Source organism: Melopsittacus undulatus, chromosome 5 (assembly GCF_012275295.1).
Source record: "Melopsittacus undulatus isolate bMelUnd1 chromosome 5, bMelUnd1.mat.Z, whole genome shotgun sequence".
Classification (NCBI taxonomy): Eukaryota; Metazoa; Chordata; class Aves; order Psittaciformes; family Psittaculidae; genus Melopsittacus; species Melopsittacus undulatus.
This window is the reverse complement of record NC_047531.1, coordinates 2,666,648-2,683,562: the sequence shown is the minus strand read 5'-3', so window position 1 is coordinate 2,683,562 and position 16,915 is coordinate 2,666,648. Positions and strand designations below refer to the sequence as shown.

General features: G+C 60.4%; 4 protein-coding genes across 4 annotated transcripts; 2 read left to right on the top strand and 2 right to left on the bottom strand.

Moving 5' to 3' along the window:
• Positions 1-1,915: 1,915 nt before the first annotated feature.
• LOC117436203 (USP6 N-terminal-like protein) lies at positions 1,916-3,865 on the bottom strand. The gene has a single exon (XM_034063025.1). It carries the CDS (start codon positions 3,538-3,540, stop codon positions 2,623-2,625), a length of 918 nt encoding a protein of 305 aa, XP_033918916.1. The 5' UTR covers positions 3,541-3,865; the 3' UTR covers positions 1,916-2,622.
• Positions 3,866-5,542: 1,677 nt separating this feature from the next.
• Positions 5,543-7,507, top strand: CIMAP1B (ciliary microtubule associated protein 1B). The gene is made up of 6 exons (XM_034062889.1): positions 5,543-5,686; positions 5,888-6,091; positions 6,190-6,291; positions 6,897-7,018; positions 7,214-7,354; positions 7,430-7,507. The coding sequence occupies exons 1-6, from the start codon at positions 5,578-5,580 to the stop codon at positions 7,505-7,507; spliced, it is 756 nt and encodes a 251-aa protein (XP_033918780.1). The 5' UTR covers positions 5,543-5,577.
• Positions 7,508-7,971: 464 nt separating this feature from the next.
• SCO2 (synthesis of cytochrome C oxidase 2) lies at positions 7,972-9,154 on the top strand. The gene is made up of 2 exons (XM_034062888.1): positions 7,972-8,234; positions 8,350-9,154. Exons 1-2 carry the CDS (start codon positions 7,972-7,974, stop codon positions 9,059-9,061), a joined length of 975 nt encoding a protein of 324 aa, XP_033918779.1. The 3' UTR covers positions 9,062-9,154.
• A 584-nt stretch (positions 9,155-9,738) lies between these two features.
• NCAPH2 (non-SMC condensin II complex subunit H2) lies at positions 9,739-16,080 on the bottom strand. Its single transcript, XM_034062887.1, has 20 exons — positions 15,847-16,080; positions 15,663-15,764; positions 15,097-15,152; positions 14,503-14,584; positions 14,329-14,397; positions 14,153-14,232; positions 13,763-13,896; positions 13,556-13,648; positions 12,660-12,754; positions 12,524-12,586; positions 12,345-12,411; positions 11,981-12,088; positions 11,685-11,738; positions 11,369-11,436; positions 11,210-11,282; positions 11,054-11,113; positions 10,879-10,931; positions 10,673-10,774; positions 10,282-10,431; positions 9,739-10,146 (listed from the first exon to the last, which is right to left on the bottom strand). The coding sequence occupies exons 1-20, from the start codon at positions 15,964-15,966 to the stop codon at positions 10,009-10,011; spliced, it is 1,767 nt and encodes a 588-aa protein (XP_033918778.1). The 5' UTR covers positions 15,967-16,080; the 3' UTR covers positions 9,739-10,008.
• Positions 16,081-16,915: the final 835 nt, after the last annotated feature.

Sequence of the window (16,915 nt, the reverse complement as noted above, 5' to 3'; positions counted from 1 at the left end):
GCTCTCCCCTCATGGCCGCAGCCTGCTCTGGGAGCTCTCCCCTCATGGCCGCAGCCTGCTCTGGGAGCTCTCCCCTCATGGCCGCAGCCTGCTCTGGGAGCTCTCCCCTCATGGCCGCAGCCTGCTCTGGGAGCTCTCCCCTCATGGCCGCAGCCTGCTCTGGGAGCTCTCCCCTCATGGCCCCGGCGGTGCCCAGCGCAGGCACCCGGACAGAGCCGAGGAGAGGGGAGGCTGCAGGGCAGAGCTCGGGGTGTAGAGAGCGCCTGCGCTGGGCTGGGCAGGGAACGGGGCCCGATGGGCAGGGCTGCACTCGGTGCTCCCTGGTGCAGGTCCTGCTGCTGCAGGGCTGAGCTGCGGACGCCATTAACGGACTGCAGGGTGTCAGGGGAGCTGAGAGGGAGCAGGACTGCTTGCTGCAGGCCCAGGCTGTGCAGGGGCTTCAAGCATCCCCTGAAGCTCATGGAGGAAAGAAGGAGGCCGTTAACGAGGGAAGCTGGGAACTAGTAACAACAAAACCAACACAAACAGGAGGAAGAGGGCAGTTAAAAGCAAGGGGTTTCCTCCTGAGTGTGCTGTACCCACCCAGAGCCGCTTTGCTGTCCTGCAGGGGGCTGATGAGGAAACGCACTCACACCAGAACACCCGGCTGGGGCACTGGTACAGAAGATCTCTACTGGTGCCGCCAGGAAAAAGCGGCAGGTTGTAGTAGTAGGGGACTCTGCCTTGAAAGGATCAGAAGCGCTCATGTGTCGGCCTGACCCGGTCGCAAGGGAGGTGTGTTGCCTACCTGGGGCACGGATCAGGGATGTTGTGGAGAGGCTGCCTGCTCTAGTAAGCCCCACGGACTATTACCCACTTCTAGTGATACATGTGGGTGCTAGGGATATAGATAGTAGTGGCCTAGAGAACATAAAGGACTACAGAGCTCTGGCAGAGGTGGTCAGGGGTTGTGGAGCTCAGGCTGTCCCTGACACAGGGGAGGACCTTCCAAAGGCAAGGAGGATTGGACAGGTCAATAAATGGTTAAAGTGGTGTCATAGTCAAGGGTTTGGGTGTCTTGGACATAGGGCCCACATTTGTAGGCCAGGCCTACTGGGGTCTGGTGGAACTGCTCTGATAAAGAAAGGGAAGAGTGGTTTTGCTGGGAGGCTTGCCAGGCTGGTCAAGGATGCTTTAAACTAGATGTGTTGGGGGAGGGGAGCATCATTCCATCCCAACACACCCAGGCACTTGCCAGCACCTGTAATAAATACTCTGAGCAATGTAGTGATATTCCAGCCGCTCCAGCCACTGAGCCGGCTTCATTTGGAGCTCGGCTCAGACGCCTCTGTACAAACGCCCGTAGCATGGGGAATAAACAAGAGGAATTGGAGATGGGGGCACATCTCCGGGGCTATGATATAATGGGCATCACAGAAACATGGTGGGATGGCTCCTGTGACTGGAGTGTTGGAATGGAAGGATGCAGGCTTTTTAGGAAAGACAGGCCTGGTAGGAGGGGAGGGGGAGTTGCTCTTTATGTTAGGGACAGGCTGGAGAGTGGAACTCTGTCTGGGGACAGCTGAGCAGTCAACAGAGAGTTTGTGGGTCAGGGTTAAAGGGAGAACAGCTGCATGGAGACCTCATAGCAGCCTTCCAGTATCTGAAGGGGGCCTACAGGGATGCTGGGGAGGGACTATGTAGTGATAGGACAAGGGGTAACGCGTTAAAACTCAAACAGTGGAAGTTTGGATATAAGGAAGGAATTCTTTACTGTGAGGGTGGTGAGGCACTGGAATGGGTTGCCCAGGGAGGTTGTGAATGCTCCATCCCTGGCAGTGTTCAAGGACAGGTTGGATGAAGCCTTGGGTGCCATGGTTTAGTGTGAGGTGTCCCTGCCCATGGCAGGGGGGTTGGAACTGGATGATCTTAAGGTCCTTTCCAACCCTAACTATTCTATGATTCTAATCCCAAAGCATCTCTCCTGCCCAGAACAGATACTGGGATGCTGAGGCAGCTGTGTTATAAATGACAGAAAATCCCATTCAAAACGAACAGCTTCTAGAATAAATTACAAAGAAAAATTAATATGAAATAAAAGTACTTCACAAGCTTTGCACAAAGTTAAATGCATCTACATTTAAACTCTTTAGCTCTTCCCCTACATGTCGATGTGTTGTAAGTGCACACTCGCACACGCACACACACATTATACAGTGCATTAACCATGTCTGTCGGTCAACATAAAACTTGTCAATGTGTTACAGGTTTTGGGCAGGATTGTTACACGAGTTATTTAAACATAAAGAACAATGACTATTAGCCGCACTGCACATACAATCTTATTGCTATGTCTATGTGCATCTTAACACCTTCAATAGCTTCAATGCAAGCCTAAGAACTCAACTAACCTTCAGTGAAAGTCTGAAACATCTCTGAAATAGTGTCATTTTTGAGATGCACGTGAACTGTCTGGATTTCACAGAACTGACTGCTAACACAGTAATGTTTGATTGCGCTTGGGCTTTGTGGGTTTATTGAGTACAGTTAAGGTTCTCAGAGAGGCACAGATTCATGCACAGACAATCCATCAGTTCTATTTTGAGAGTGTTGGGCTTGTGCAGATGGGCTTGAATATTGGTCCTATGGTGAGCCATGGTCTTCAAAGGCTGGGGAAGTCCTGTATCTTAGTGGACTATCCACCGACACAGGATGAACACTATGGTCTTGAAAATCCATTGACTGAAAATGCTGATATACCTGGAAATCTTCCAAGTGGCCTTTGTTAACATCTTGGCTCCAGGGCTGCCTGTAGGGTTCGTGTCTGTAAATATAAACAGCATCTGGCCACTTTCTATCTTCTGGGAAATAATCCACTGGAGGGGTTATGAATCTGACCCCTGGGGGGGATCTCGAGTTGCTGCTATAAGCATCAACAGGGGCTACTTCTGTCTGCCCAGGGGTTGTCGGAAGAGGATTTTGGCGACTGGCAGGATAGGAATTCATTGGTAGTTTATCTGGAGAATAATCTACTGAAATAAAAGAACCATATGGCCTCCCAGAAGGGCTGCTTTGATTCCCATGATAATGTAGAGGAACAGAACTCATATTGCCTATACTGGAAACGTGTGTTCGAGAATTTCCATGGTAAGAAGGTGGATTCCTGTAACAGGGCAGTGGCTGTTCTGCATTCAGTCTATGAGGTGGTCCATCGGATTGCAAGGAGTATTTTGGAGATCTGGGTTGTGAAGTGAAGGTGTAATTGGGTATTTTTAATGGGGCTGGGTTTCTGTCAGCTTGCTTTCCTGGACTATTAGAATATGCTACATGCCTCAGGCTCTGGGGTTGAGCTCTCTCAAGCACCTCTTCAACAAGATTCTCATTCTCAGCTTCCAGAACGTTGTCATACTGAGACGCATTCGACCCTCGCTTACCTTCATCAGCAGCCAAACCCCTCGTCTTTTGCTTTACATTCAAAGGCTGTGTGTCTACAGGACTTGGTGGTGGGCCTGAAACCGACTGGTTTACTGGCCTGTCTTTCACTTCTGCAGAAAGTTTCATTGTCTTTTCAATTATTCTGATATCAGATGGCTTATTCCACTTAGGTACAAATTCCCTTCTAGTATTTGAAGCAGCATTAGAATTCTGATTAGCAGCTGCATTACTATATCGTCTCGAGTTGTCCTGCTGTGCTGGCTGAGGCTTTCTTCTGGTGCCTACCTCATTAGGACCGCTTTGCTGTTCTCTCCAGACTTAGTGCTGGCACCTTTAGGTACTGGAAGACTGTCACAAGGTCTCACTGGAGCCTTCTCTTTTCCAGGCTGAACAACCCAAACTCTCTCCACCTGTCTCCATAGCAGAGGTGCTCCAGCCCCCTGAGCCACAGGGGCTGCGACTGGGATCGGGATCAATATCAATATCAGTATCAATATCGGGATCGATGAGCTTTCTGGTCACTTCTAGTCCAAGCCATTCCATGATGCTGTGATTCCCCACTGCAGGAAGGGACATGCTGGGCAGGGGGATGCAGTGTCAGGCCCGGCTGGAGCAGCAGGGCTCTGCCCTGCGGATGGTTCCAGCCCAGTCAAACTGTTCCTGACTCTTGCGGTAACGTTTGTGTCACCGGTGGCACGTGCCAGGGCTGAGAGACACCCAGTGCCACCCAGTCGGGTGCCCGAGGGAGGGGGTGCTGGCCATGGAGCAGGATGGGCTGGAGGAGGAGCTGGTAATCATGGAACGGTTTGTGTTGGAAGGGACCTTAGAGCTCATCCAGCTCCAATCCCTGCCACAGGCAGGGACCCCTTCCACTGGAGCAGCTGCTCCAAGCCCCTGTGTCCAACCTGGCCTTGAACACTGCCAGGGATGGGGCAGCCACAGCTTCTCTGGGCACCCTGTGCCAGCGCCTCAGCACCCTCACAGGGGACAGCTTCTGCCTTATATCTAACCTGAGCTTCCCCTGTTTCAGTTTGAACCCATCACCCCTTGTCCTATCACTGCAACCCCTAATGAAGAGCCCCTTTCCAGCATCCCTGTAGCCCCCTTCAGACACTGGAAGCTGCTCTCAGGTCTCCAGGCAGCTTCTCTTCTCCAGGCTGAACAGCCCCAGTGTTCTCAGCCTGAATTTTTCCTCATCCCCACGTACATTCCCAGATCCTACACCCTTGTATGTCCCCATCTATGCTCCCATGTCCTTGTACCCCCTCACCCTGCCCCGTGCTGCCCAGTGTTTTGTTGTGCCGGTGTCCCGGTAACCGAGGGAGGAGAGAGGCTGGAGCTGCACTGTGCAGGGTGAGGGGCTGCACAGGGACCTGCACCCGGGATGGGGGACGCTATTGGGGTGCATCCATGGGGTGCTGGGGGCTGTATCCATAGTGTCCTGGGGCCTGTAACCATGGGGTGCTGGGGGCTGTATCCATAGTGTCCTGGGGCCTGTAACCATGGGGTGCTGGGGCCTGTATCTATAGTGTCCTGGGGCCTGTATCTATGGGGTGCTGGGGCCTGTATCCATAGTGTCCTGGGGCCTGTAACTATGGGGTCCTGGGGCCTGTAACCATGGGGTGCTGGGGCCTGTATCCATAGTGTCCTGGGGCCTGTAACCATGGGGTGCTGGGGGCTGTATCCATGGGGTGCTGGGGCCTGTGTCCATGGGGTGCTGGGGGCTGTACCCATAGTGTCCTGGGGCCTGTAACCATGGGGTGCTGGGGCCTGTATCCATAGTGTCCTGGGGCCTGTAACCATGGGGTGCTGGGGCCTGTATCCATAGTGTCCTGGGGCCTGTATCTATGGGGTGCTGGGGCCTGTATCCATAGTGTCCTGGGGCCTGTATCCATGGGGTGCTGGGTGTGCCCAGCACACCCAGCACACCACACCCCATGGGTGTGCTGAGCAGGGGGATTCCAGGGGCTGCAGAATTCTAGAACTCCTCCCTGGTGAAACAGTTGACACGGTGCTGGTGCCACCTCCCTGTGAGAGCCGCCTGTGTCCTGCAGGGTCTGGTACTGTGTCCCGTGTCCCGGAGGATCCGGTGCCGTGTCCCACACCCCCAGTCCCGCAGGCTCAGGTGCGGCTGAGGCAGGCGCTCACTGAGCAGTGTCCCCCATGTCGGACGGCCCCTGGGTGGGCAGCTGGAGGCCCCACCGCCCTCGGGCCCCCATCGCCGCCCTCTACACCAGCCCCGGGCCCAAGTATGGGCTCCCCTCCAGCGTCGGTGAGTGCGGTGTGGGGCCTGAACGGGATGTGGGGTGCTGTGGGGGGTCTGTGCTGTCCAGGGGGGGCTGTGGGGGGTCTGTGCTGTCCGGGGGGGGCTGTGGGGGGTCTGTGCTGTCCGGGTTTGGGGTCTGTGCTGTCCGGGTCTGGGGTCTGTGTGTTTGCGGTGTTCGGGTCCCACCTCCCCGTGCCCTCCCCTCAGGCTTCTTCGAGCACGACCCGTGCCGGACCCGCGCTCCCGCGTTCAGCTTCGGGCTGCGGGCGGCGGAGCTGCCGCAGCACCGGAGCCCGGGCCCCGTGTACCTGCTGCCTTGGGGCAGCACCGCCCGCGGCCTCGGCGGGGCCCCCGCGTTCTCCATCTGCGGCCGGCCCCGGGACCTGCTGCCCTTCAGCACCCCCGGGCCAGGTGAGCCCCCCCCCCGACCCCGCACCCCCCCCCCCCCCCGGGCCGGGCAGTGCCGAGGCCCCGCGCTGAGCCCCCCCCCCCCCAACCGCCCCCCGCAGGCCGGTACTCGGTGGAGCGCGCAGCCAGGATCGTGTTCCCCACGGCCCCCGCCTGCTCCCTGAGCCCCCGCACCCGGCACGAGGCCGTGCAGCACACACCGGGTGAGAGCGGGACCCGCAGCGGGGGGAGCCAGTCCTTACCCCTGGGATGGGATGGGGGCCCCATGATCCCCCATGGGATGGGATGGGATGGGACAGGGTCCCCCTAATCCCCCATAGGATGAGATGGGGCCCCCATGATCCCGGATGGGATGGGACTCCTATGATCCCCCATGGGATGGATGGGGTGGGATTCCCTATGGGATAAGATTGGACCCCCATGATCCCCATGGGATGGGATGGGCTAGGGCAAGATTGGATTGGATGGGATATGATCCCCCATGGGATGGGATAGGGCTCCTATGATCCCCCATGGGATGGATGGGGTGGGATTCCCTATGGGATGGGATAAGATTGGACTCCCATGATCCCCATGGGATGGGATGGGATGGGCTAGGGCAAGATTGGATGGGATACAATCCCCCATGGGATGGGACCCTTATGATTCCCCCACCATCACCCATGGGATGGGAGCCCCCTCATCCCTGAACTGGACCCCATAATCCCCCCAGGATGGGATGGACCCCCCCCCCCCCATATTCCCCACAGGCTGGGATGGGCTGGTCCCTCCCTCCTGAGCGGTGTCACCCACTGACCCCCGTCCGCAGGCCCCTCTGCCTATCACCTGCCCCCCATGCTGGGCCCACATCTTGTGAGCAAGACCTCAGCCCCCAGCTACTCCATGACGGGGCGCAGCACTGTCGGCAGCTTCTATGAGGACCTGTGCAAGGTGGATGGGGGCCTGGGGGTCAAAGGGAGTCAGGGAACCAAGGGGTCAGGATGCTGTGGGGCTGGAGGGTGAGGGGGCTGGGTACCAGGGGTCAGGGTGCTGGGTGTCAGGGTGCTGGGTGCAGGCTCTGGGTGCAGGCTCTGGGTGCAGTGCCGGTGCTGATACCCACCTCATGCTCCCCTGCCATGCCTGCAGAATCCAGGCCCAGGCCGGTACCGCACAGTGGACACAGACGTGTACAAGCACCGGGCACCGCGGTTCTCCATGGTGGCGCGGAACGTGCCGCCGGGGGACAAAACCGCCAAACCAGGCCCCGCCGCCTACAGCCCCCAACAGGTCAGCAGGGACCCCCGGGGGGAGCCATGGGGGTCACAGACCAGAACCCCCCCTCACTGTGTGCCCACCCCACAGAGCCGGCCCCAGGGAGTGACCTTTGGTATCCGCCACTCTGAGTACCTGGCGCCGCTCATCGTGGACGTGCCCGACTAGAGCCTGCGGCAGGGCCGGAGCTGGGAACGGGCTCCAGGCAGGAGGGGGCTCCGGTCGCAAACAGAACAGGATGTGTTCAGAGGCACCCCCGGCTCCAGCTGTGTCCTTGCGCCGCCCGTGCCCTGTGCTGGACAGAGCCTCCCGCACGCTGTGGGTGCCCCGTTCCCATACCCAGCCTGTGCCCTGCTCTGCAGGAGGAGGAACTGGAGAGGCCACGGGAAGTGGGGCTGAGCTCTGGCTCAGGGTTATGGCCCCATAACCTCATAGCCCCACAGCACCATAACTCCATAGCCCCATAACCCCATAGCTCCACAGCCCCATGGCTCTATAACCCCACAGCCCAAGGTTCCATAGCCCCATAACCCCATGGCCCCAATGAGCCCCATCCTCTATGACCCCCAATGATGACCCCAAATCACCCATGACCCTATCATACCTATGACCCCAATGACCCCATGACCTCGATGACCCTCCATGACCTCCACAGCTGCCCTGTCCCCATGACCCCGGATGACCTCGTGACCCCCATCCCCCCCCCCCCGTGTCACCCGGTGCAGCAGGGGGCGCTCTGTGGGTCCGCCCGCCGCCAGGGGGCGCTGCCGCGCGTGACACCGGCCTCGGCGGACGCGCCCTCCGTACAAGCCCCGCCCCGAGAGTTCCGGTTCCGGGTGCGGCCCGCAGCGAGCGGTGCGGGAGGGGAGCGGCTTGGCGGGGACAGAGGGCAAAGGTCAGCGGAGTCAGAGGGGGCGGGGAGAAGGGTAAGGGAGGGGGGTGAAGGGAGGCCGGGATGTTGTCAGAGGTCACCCGTGGGTCAGAGGTCACCGGTGTGTGTTCCCCCCCAGCCCCGCCATGCTCCGCTCGCTGTTCTCCTTCCTGCGCCGCCGCCCCCCGGTGCCCCCCCCCCGGCGCCAGGCCCCGCTGCCGCTGTGGCAGCGCGCGCTGGTGGCGGGGGGGGCGGCGGGGGCCGCGGCGGGTGCGTGGCTGTGGCTGCGGCAGCGCCGGGAGCAGGAGCGGCAGCGGCGGCGCCGGGAGGCGCTGCGGGGCCTGGCCCTGACGCACGCCGACTTCCGGCTGCGGGACCAGACGGGGGCGCCCCGGGCCAAGAGCGACTTCCGGGGGCAGTGGGTGCTGCTGTACTTCGGATTCACGCACTGCCCGGACGTGTGTCCCGCCGCGCTGGAGCGCATGGGCCGGGCCGCGGCCGCCCTGGAACGGGACCCGGCGCTGCCGCCGCTGCAGCCGCTCTTCGTCACCGTGGACCCGGAGCGCGACGACGAGGCCGCGCTGCGCCGCTACCTGCGCGACTTCCACCCGCGCCTGCTGGGCCTCACGGGCTCCGCCGAGGACGTGCGCGCCGCCGCCGCCGCCTTCCGCGTGTACGCGAGCGCCGGACCCCGCGACGCCGACGGGGACTATATCGTGGATCACAGCGTGCTCATCTACCTGCTGGGGCCCGACGGGCTCCTGCTCGACTGCTACGGCAGCGGCAAGAGCGCGGAGGAGCTGGAGCGCAGCGTGCGGGAACACATGCGCACGTACCAGCCCCTGGAATAAAGCACCGGCGGCACACGTGTGAGTGCTGGGGCATGGGGGCTGACACCCCCCGAGGGGGTGGTTATGGGGGAAACATGGACTCTGACAACCCCATATGGTTTCTGTCGTGGTGGGTACCGGACACAGTACGCGACAGCCCTCACAGTGTGGCAGGAACTATGGGATGGGGACCAGAACAGCCCCACTACCCGTATGGCAGTGGGGAGTGATGGAGACCCAGAGCCTGACACCTGCAATGGCAGGTATAGGGATGGGGGACACCAACATCCCCAATGGCTTCTGGGGTGGTGGGAACCAGGGTAAGGGGGACCCAACATCCCCCATGGTGACCCCAGCACCCCCCACAGCAGCAGTGGCAGAGACCAGGGTGGGGGGACCCCGACCCCCCCAGTGGCTCCCATGGTAGTGGGAACCCCCAAAAGCAGTAGATCCTGGGGTGAGGGGGACCCCAACTCCCTTTGATGCTTCCTTTGGCATTGGGTATGGGCAGTAGGAACCCCAACACCTCCTGATACCCCCCAAACCCTCCAAGTGCATCCCCAGGGGTTGGGGTCTGTCCCTGCACAGCAGCAGAGCTGTTCATTATACCAAAAGAGGGTTTATTGCCGGGGGGAGGGGACAAAGGGGGGTTTGGGAGCCCATGGAGGGAGCTGAGGTCATGGGGGGGGGGGGGGAGTACAGAAGGGGGGGTTGGGGATACACAGGGTGGGTTTGGAAGTACAAAAGGGGCACTGAGTGTGAGTAAGAAGGGGTTGAGGACATAGGAGGGGCTTTAGGGATACAAAAGGGGCTGCTTGGGGCTCTGAAGATTGTACAGAAGGGGGAGGGCTGGGGTATGAAGAGGGGTGCAAAGGAATGTTGGGGCTACGAAATGGGCATTGGGGGTTTTAGGGGGTACAAAAGGGGCTTGGAGGTGGGGTTGGGGTGCCCGGGAGGTGTCCCCCCCTTCACGGGCATGCCGAGGGCAGGCGGAAGGCCTGGAAGCGCTCATGTGCCTGCTGGTGTGTGAGCAGCCGGAGCCGCAGCGTGTCCAGAGCCTCCTCCAGCCCCGGCTCCTGTGCCAGCTCCACCACGTAGTCATTGGCCTGCAGGGGACAAGGGAACGCTGGGGTCTGGGGAGCACAGAGAGCCCCAGAACACCTGCAGCCCCCCTGGCACTGAGGAACTGCAGGTTGGGGGGCACTGACAGCCCCCCATGGCACAGCCCCCCCATCACTCACCAGCTGCAGCGTTGCCATCAGGTACCGGCTCACCTCGGCCGGGGGCTGCCCTGCCACAAGCCGCGCGAAGGAGCACCAGTGCCCGACGCTGCTGCAGCCCTGCACCAGTGCCTGCCCATAGCCACGGACATCCAGAGCCTGGCGGGACTCCTGCGGGGGGCGGTCAGTGGGGGGGGAGAGGGAAACAGCAAAAGGGGGAGAAGGGAGAGAAAATGAAGGGGGAAATAAGGGGGGAAAAAGGCGAGGTGAGAAGGAGAGGAAGGGAAAAGAGTGGGAAGGGGGAAGGAATAGCAGGGGAGGAAAAGCAACAAGGGGACAAGAAGGAGGTTAGGAAAGGGGGGAGAGAAAAGGAGGTAGGAAAGAGGGGTCCCAGCCCTTCCCGTATCCATGCCTGCTCCTGCAGCAGTGGCACCATCCGCTCCTCCCAGCACCGCACGCGCTGCGACAGCTCCGTCTCCTGCACATAGCGCTGCGACTCCACCATGAACAGCTCCTGGGGGGCACAGGGAGGGTTGGGGTACATGGGTACAGCTTCCGGCGTGGGGGCACCCCATAGCCTCCAACACCTGCACCCAGGCCCTTCCACACAACACCTACCACGTTCCTGCGCACCAGCTCCTCGTAGCACAGGGAGTTGGAGGGACGGGGACCTGCAGGGGGAACAGCAGCAGTGAGGGCACATGGGGACACGCACAGGGACAGGGACATGGCCAACGATGGACAGACAGAGGGACATGGGGTGCAAACCCTCCCGGCAGGGCCATGCACTCACTGGGGGCTCCTTCCTCCTGCTCCTCCAGGACTTCAATGTCCTCATGCTCCCCAAAGTCACCTATGGGGAGGGAATGTGCTCAGTGACCTCCCCAGGCCCTGTCACAGTGGGACGGGGCCCCCAATAGGGGTGGGATGAGGACTGGGGCTGCAGCACCTTCTGCTTCATCGTCCTCAGCCCCTCGCTCTGCCTCCATCAGCTCCGGCTCCTCATCGAGCTGCAGTGGCTCCTGCAAGGAACAGGCCTGAGCCCCCACCCTGGGGGTACAAGGGGGGGTCCCCCCAGCCCAGTGCCCCCCCCTCCAGCCCCACTCACCCTGGGCTGCAGCTTCTTTTGCGCCGCCACCCGCTCCTTCATCTGCTTCCAGTAGAGTATCTCGAGGTCTGCAGCAGGATGGGTGCAGGGCAGCACCTCTGCACCCTGAGGGGGGGCCCTGCACCACGGGGGGGTCCAGCCCCTCCAGCTCACCCCACAGGGTGGCCGTTGGTGCCATCCCAGGCTCCACTCATGGTTTTGGGGTGCAGGGTCCCCTCTGCCCTGGCTTTGCCCCCCCAGGGGGACAGTACAGGGGCAGGGGGGGCCGGGAGCCGCAGGCAGGGCACAGAGCGTCTCCCCCAGCCCCACCACTCACCAGCGAAGGTCAGGCCGTTCCTCTTGGCTCTCCTGCCGTCCGAGACTTTGTCATCTGGGGGAACCAGAGGGCTGAAGCTCTCAGAGGTGCCCATTCCCACCAGGGAACTGGGATCCCAGAGGAAGAACCCCCCAGGACAGCAGCACCCACCCCTCAGCCACCACCACACACCCCACACGGGGCTGTCACCTCCAGAGCCACCTCTGAGGTGTCTTGTTGAGGTCCCCCCATGGGGCTCAGCTAACCCCTCCCGTTGGATCCCAGCCGGATCCCATGGGATATGCTGCGGTACTCACAGGACATGGCGAACCACTTAATGAAGCTCTGGAGCTTCCGGGGGGATTTCCTCTTGCGCTTCCCCCCCACCATGTCCTCCAGGCCCAGCGGCACCAGGAACGGTCTCCCTGGGAGCAGGAAGTGTCAGACCGGAGGGTGGCTCCAGCCTCGGCCTTTGGCACAGCCCCTCTGGGCACCATGGGGCCAGAAGAGACCCGTCGAGGAGCCGGGAAGGGACAAGCGGGTGGGAAAAGGAGCCAGGATAAACCCACTGTGGCTCCAGAGATGCCAAAGGACAAGAGGATGGGGAATGGAACCAGGATGAGCTGGTGCTGCACAGACAGAGCCAGGGCAGCAGCCCCATCCCCAGCTCCCATCATGTACCTTTCCTGAGGGGTTTGTCCTCGGAGTCCGCGAAGGGGTCAAGACTTTGCCATGGATCCAGCAGCTCCTGCAGGGAGCAGGTGCTGATGCAGCCACAGCTCCCAGGGACAGGGCTGGGCTGGGCCATCCCAGAGCTTCCTGGTATCCCACAGCCCTGGGATGCTCCAGGTCCCCCCTACCTTGACATGGGTGTGGGGGTGCTGGGCAGGGGCTCGCTCCCGCAGCGCATATCTCGGGGTGCTCTGGAGGGGCAGGATGAGCCGGATGAGCCAAGGCTCCGGTGAGGAGCCAGGCGCTGTCTCAGTGCTCACCTACCCGCTGTGATTCCGTGTGTTTGGCATCCCCTGGAGCCAGCACTGCAGCGTCCTCCTGCATGGGATCATCCCCACCAGCACCATCATCCTCCAGTCCTGCATGGGAATGAGCCGGGTAGAGCCTCTGGGATTCCCTGTTTCCCAAGGAGCATCCCAGGGGCTTCACAGAGACACAGCAGCTGTGGCACAGATGGACACGCAGGCAGGACACACGGACGTGTGCACAAGACACACAAGATGTGACACATGGATGTATGGGCAGGACAGGCAGACACCAGCAAACCCCAGGGACAGCCTGTACCTGGTGCAGGGCTGGGTTTGGGCTTTCGCCTGAGAACAGCACTGATAAAACACAACCATGGGTTTAGCTGCTGCTCAGTAGCACCTACCCTGACTTTTCATTCTCATGCTCTGCACCGAGGAGGGGTATGGGAAGCCGGGAGGAAGCAGGGGCAGGACACCTGACCCACACTAGCCAGAGGGCTATTCCATACCACAGCACATCATGCTTGGCATGGAAACTGGGGGGAATCACCTGGGAGGCCCAGATCACTGCTCAGGTCAGGCTGGGTATCAGTTGGAGGGCGCTGAGTGGTTGTATTCTCTTCCCTTGTTATTTATCATTATTATTACTGGTGGCAGCAGTGGTTTGTGTTATACCTTAGTTACTGGACTGTTCTTATCTCAACCCATAGGAGTTACATTCTCTCCATTCTCCTCCCCATGCCTCCAGGAGCACGGAGGGGGAAGAAGTGGGAGGGAGTGAGTGAGCAACTGTATGGCTCTGAGTTACCAGCATGGTTAAACCACAGCACATGGACACAGTGAGCAGGACACACACAGCAGCAGGACACAGGGACAGACACATGGACAGGACACAGGGCCCCAGGATCTCACCTCCCTCCTCAGAGAAGCTCAGTGCCCGGACAGGAGCCTCTGCACGGCTGCTGCTGTGGTCACTGCTGCTGCCAGGGACACCAGCTGGAGCTGCTGTGGGTGACAGTAGCCACAGGTCACCGGCAGTGGCCCTGGCACCAGAGCCACCAGCACAGGGTTGCCCTGGGCAGGAGCATCCTGCTCCGTGCCCTGTACCCATTGCCGTACCTGGGACAGGGCCGGGGCTCTGGGGCCAGGCTGGGGACTGCCCTGCCAGCTCCAGCAGGAACGCTCCGGATTTGTGGGGGGTGCACACGTTCATCCGGAAATCTTTGCGGCTTGCCAGGACCTCCCCCTTGCAGCTGCCAGGAGAGCCCCATCAGGGACCCCAAAGCAGCCTGCGGGAGGGGATGGCCCCATTGCTGCGGGGGGGGGGGACAGCCCCGGCATTCCCAACAGTCATTCCCAGCCCACTCCTGCTCATCCCATCCCCCTGTACCCTGCCTGCACCACAGGCAGCTCCCAGCCTCCGGGATCATCCCTCCAGTTTAACCAGGAGGGCAGCAGTTCCCTGGTTGAGGCATATGGAAAGCCATAGGAGTGGCTGAGGGGTCTCACCTGAGCAGGGGGTTTTCTCTCTTCTCATCATCTTCTGGTGGGACCAAGGACATGGGGGTCGAGGGAACGATGTGCACGGGCTGCAGAGAAAAACAGGTGGGATGGGGGCACCTTGGGATTCATCCCAGGAAACCCCAGCAGAGGGAGGGAGAGCAAAGGAGGGAAATGGCTCCTACGCTGGACTGGTGATCCTTCATGTCCACGCTGGCCTGGCTGGTGTCCTTGATGTCATCCAGGGAGAGGAACTGCAGAGAGAGACCCACATGTGGTCACCCAGCTCAATCTATGGGGCCATGAGGACACGGGTGGGATGGACCCAGCACCAGAGGCACTGGAGCTGCAGCTCTCACCTTCTCATCAATGTCCCCCTCCCCAAAAGTGGCGTCAGCATCTCTCCCATCCGGATCCAGAGAGCTGGGCAGCTTGTCCTGCCTGCATCAGGGAGCAGAAAACAGGATCAGCATCAGGGAATCCTGGAATGCGTTGGGTTGGAAGAGACCTTAAAGCTCCTCCAGTTCCAGGGACCCCTTCCACTGGAGCAGCTGCTCCAAGCCCCTGTGTCCAACCTGGCCTTGAATACTGCCAGGGATGGGGCAGCCACAGCTTCTCTGGGCACCCTGTGCCAGCGCCTCAGCACCCTCACAGAGAACAGCTTCTGCCTGAGAGCTCAGCTCAGTCTCCTCTCTGGCAGGTTCAAACCATTCCCCTTGGCCTGCACTGAGAGCAGGCAGGAGAACCACAGGATGGTGCCACTGGAAGAGCACATGGGGACAACCATGGCCCCAGCCTCTGAAATCCATCCCACCGGGGACATTTCCTGCAGCCCCCCAAAGTGCTTTGCATGGGCTCAAGACCAGCGCTGCAAGAGGCATGTTTGGGTTTGTAACACAACGATTGCTGAGTGGCAGCAGTGCAGGAGCAGCAGGTGCTGCAGCTCTACTTACTTCTTGTTGGAGATGTAGTCAAGGGTCTGGAACACCAGGGAGTAGAGATACTCCACCTGGGGAGGAAAACAACCAGGCTCAGGAGAGGGAGGAAGCAGCTCCCAGAAGAGCTGATATGAGGGGAACTACCACCCTCCTCTGATCCCAGTGCTTGGGGGTCAGATTCTGGCTCATCTTGTTCTTCTTTTCCCTGTTTCTGCCCTTCTGAGGCCAGGTTTGGGCAAGCTGGGACCTGGTGTCCCTGCCCATGGCAGGGGGTTGGAGCTGCATGAGCTTAATGGGTCCCTCCAACCCAAACCAGTCTGGGATTTGTGATTTTATGACATCTGTAATCCTCAACAGGAGGGTCTCCCTTATCCCTTTGGATTTTTGGTGTCTATACACAGCATTCCAGTCCAGTGCTGTATAAGTCACTTCAACCAGATACAAAACATCACCAATTCTGACCTCATCTCTTTTGTACATCATGGAGTGGACCTGGCAGTGAAATCCCATTCAATCCCACACTTCTCAGTGCTCACACCCCCAGCAGACTCTCGGAGCCCCCGTCACCAGCAGCTCCTCACCTTCCTGCTGTAGACACAGGCGGATCCCTGGATGAGCAGCGCTGCCTCCATGAAGTTCATGGTGGTTTTCCCATTGTCGAAGGAAATGCAGACGTGCTGCAGCTGCCGGGAACAGGAGTGATGGGAATGGTGAGGGGGGAGCGGGGTTGGGATGGACCCTGCTGGGACCCCCCCGTCACCTCACCTCCTCCAGGTACTCGCCGAGCTGCGCGGCCACATCCACCTCCCAGTTCTTGGTGAGGTCGCGGATGGGCTGCAGGAGCTGCATGAAGCGGGACTCCAGCTCCCCCCTGCTGAGGGGCATCTTGAGCTCTGAATGGGGTTAAACCCCCCCCCGGTTACCAGCCGCTGATCCCACAGGGGGCATCGGAGCAGGGCAGGTCACAGAGAGCAGCTGATGGAAACCTGGAGTTGAACAGAGCCCTGCAGTGAGCACACATCATGGAATCAGCGGGGTTGAGAATGAGCTTCAGATGCCAGTGCAACCATTCCCAGCCCTGCCAAGGCCACCCCTAACCCATGGCACTGAGGCCTCGTCTCCACGCTGTGTGAACACTTGCAGGGCCGGTGCCTGCAGCCCTGCCCTGGGCAGCCTGTTCCAATGCCTGAGCACCCTGTGGGGCAGGAATTGTTCCTCAGCTCCATCTAAAGCTGCCCTGGTGCAGCTTGAGGCCGTTTCCTCTTGTCCCATCCCTTGTTCCTTGGGAGCAGAGCCCAGCCCCTCCTGGCTCCATCCTCCTGGCAGGCACTTGGAGGGAGCCATCAGGTCCCCCCTGAGCCTTCTCTTCTCCATCTGAACCCCCCAGCTCCCTCAGCCGTTCCCCATCTCTCTTGTGCTCCAGGCCCTGCACCAGCTCCATTGCCCTTCTCTGGCCCCATCCAGCCCCTCAAGATCTCGTTTCATAAAATCCCAGGCAGGTTTGTGTTGGCAAGGACCTTAAAGCTCCTCCAGCTCCAACCCCTGCCACGGTCAGGGACACCTTCCACTGGAGCAGCTGCTCCAAGCCCCTGTGTCCAACCTGGCCTTGAGCACTGCCAGGGATGGGGCAGCCACAGCCCCTCCGGACACCCCGTTACTTGCACCGTGAGGCCCGGGGCTGAGCTTTGAGCTCTCCTCAGCCCCACAGGAGACGCACACGCGGAGCAGCCCTCAGGCCCCGACGGGACAATGATCTCCAACTGCCCCCGGGGCAGCAGCAGCAGCAGCGCAGGGGACCCGGCTCCCAGCAACCTCCAGTATCCAGTCACGGTCA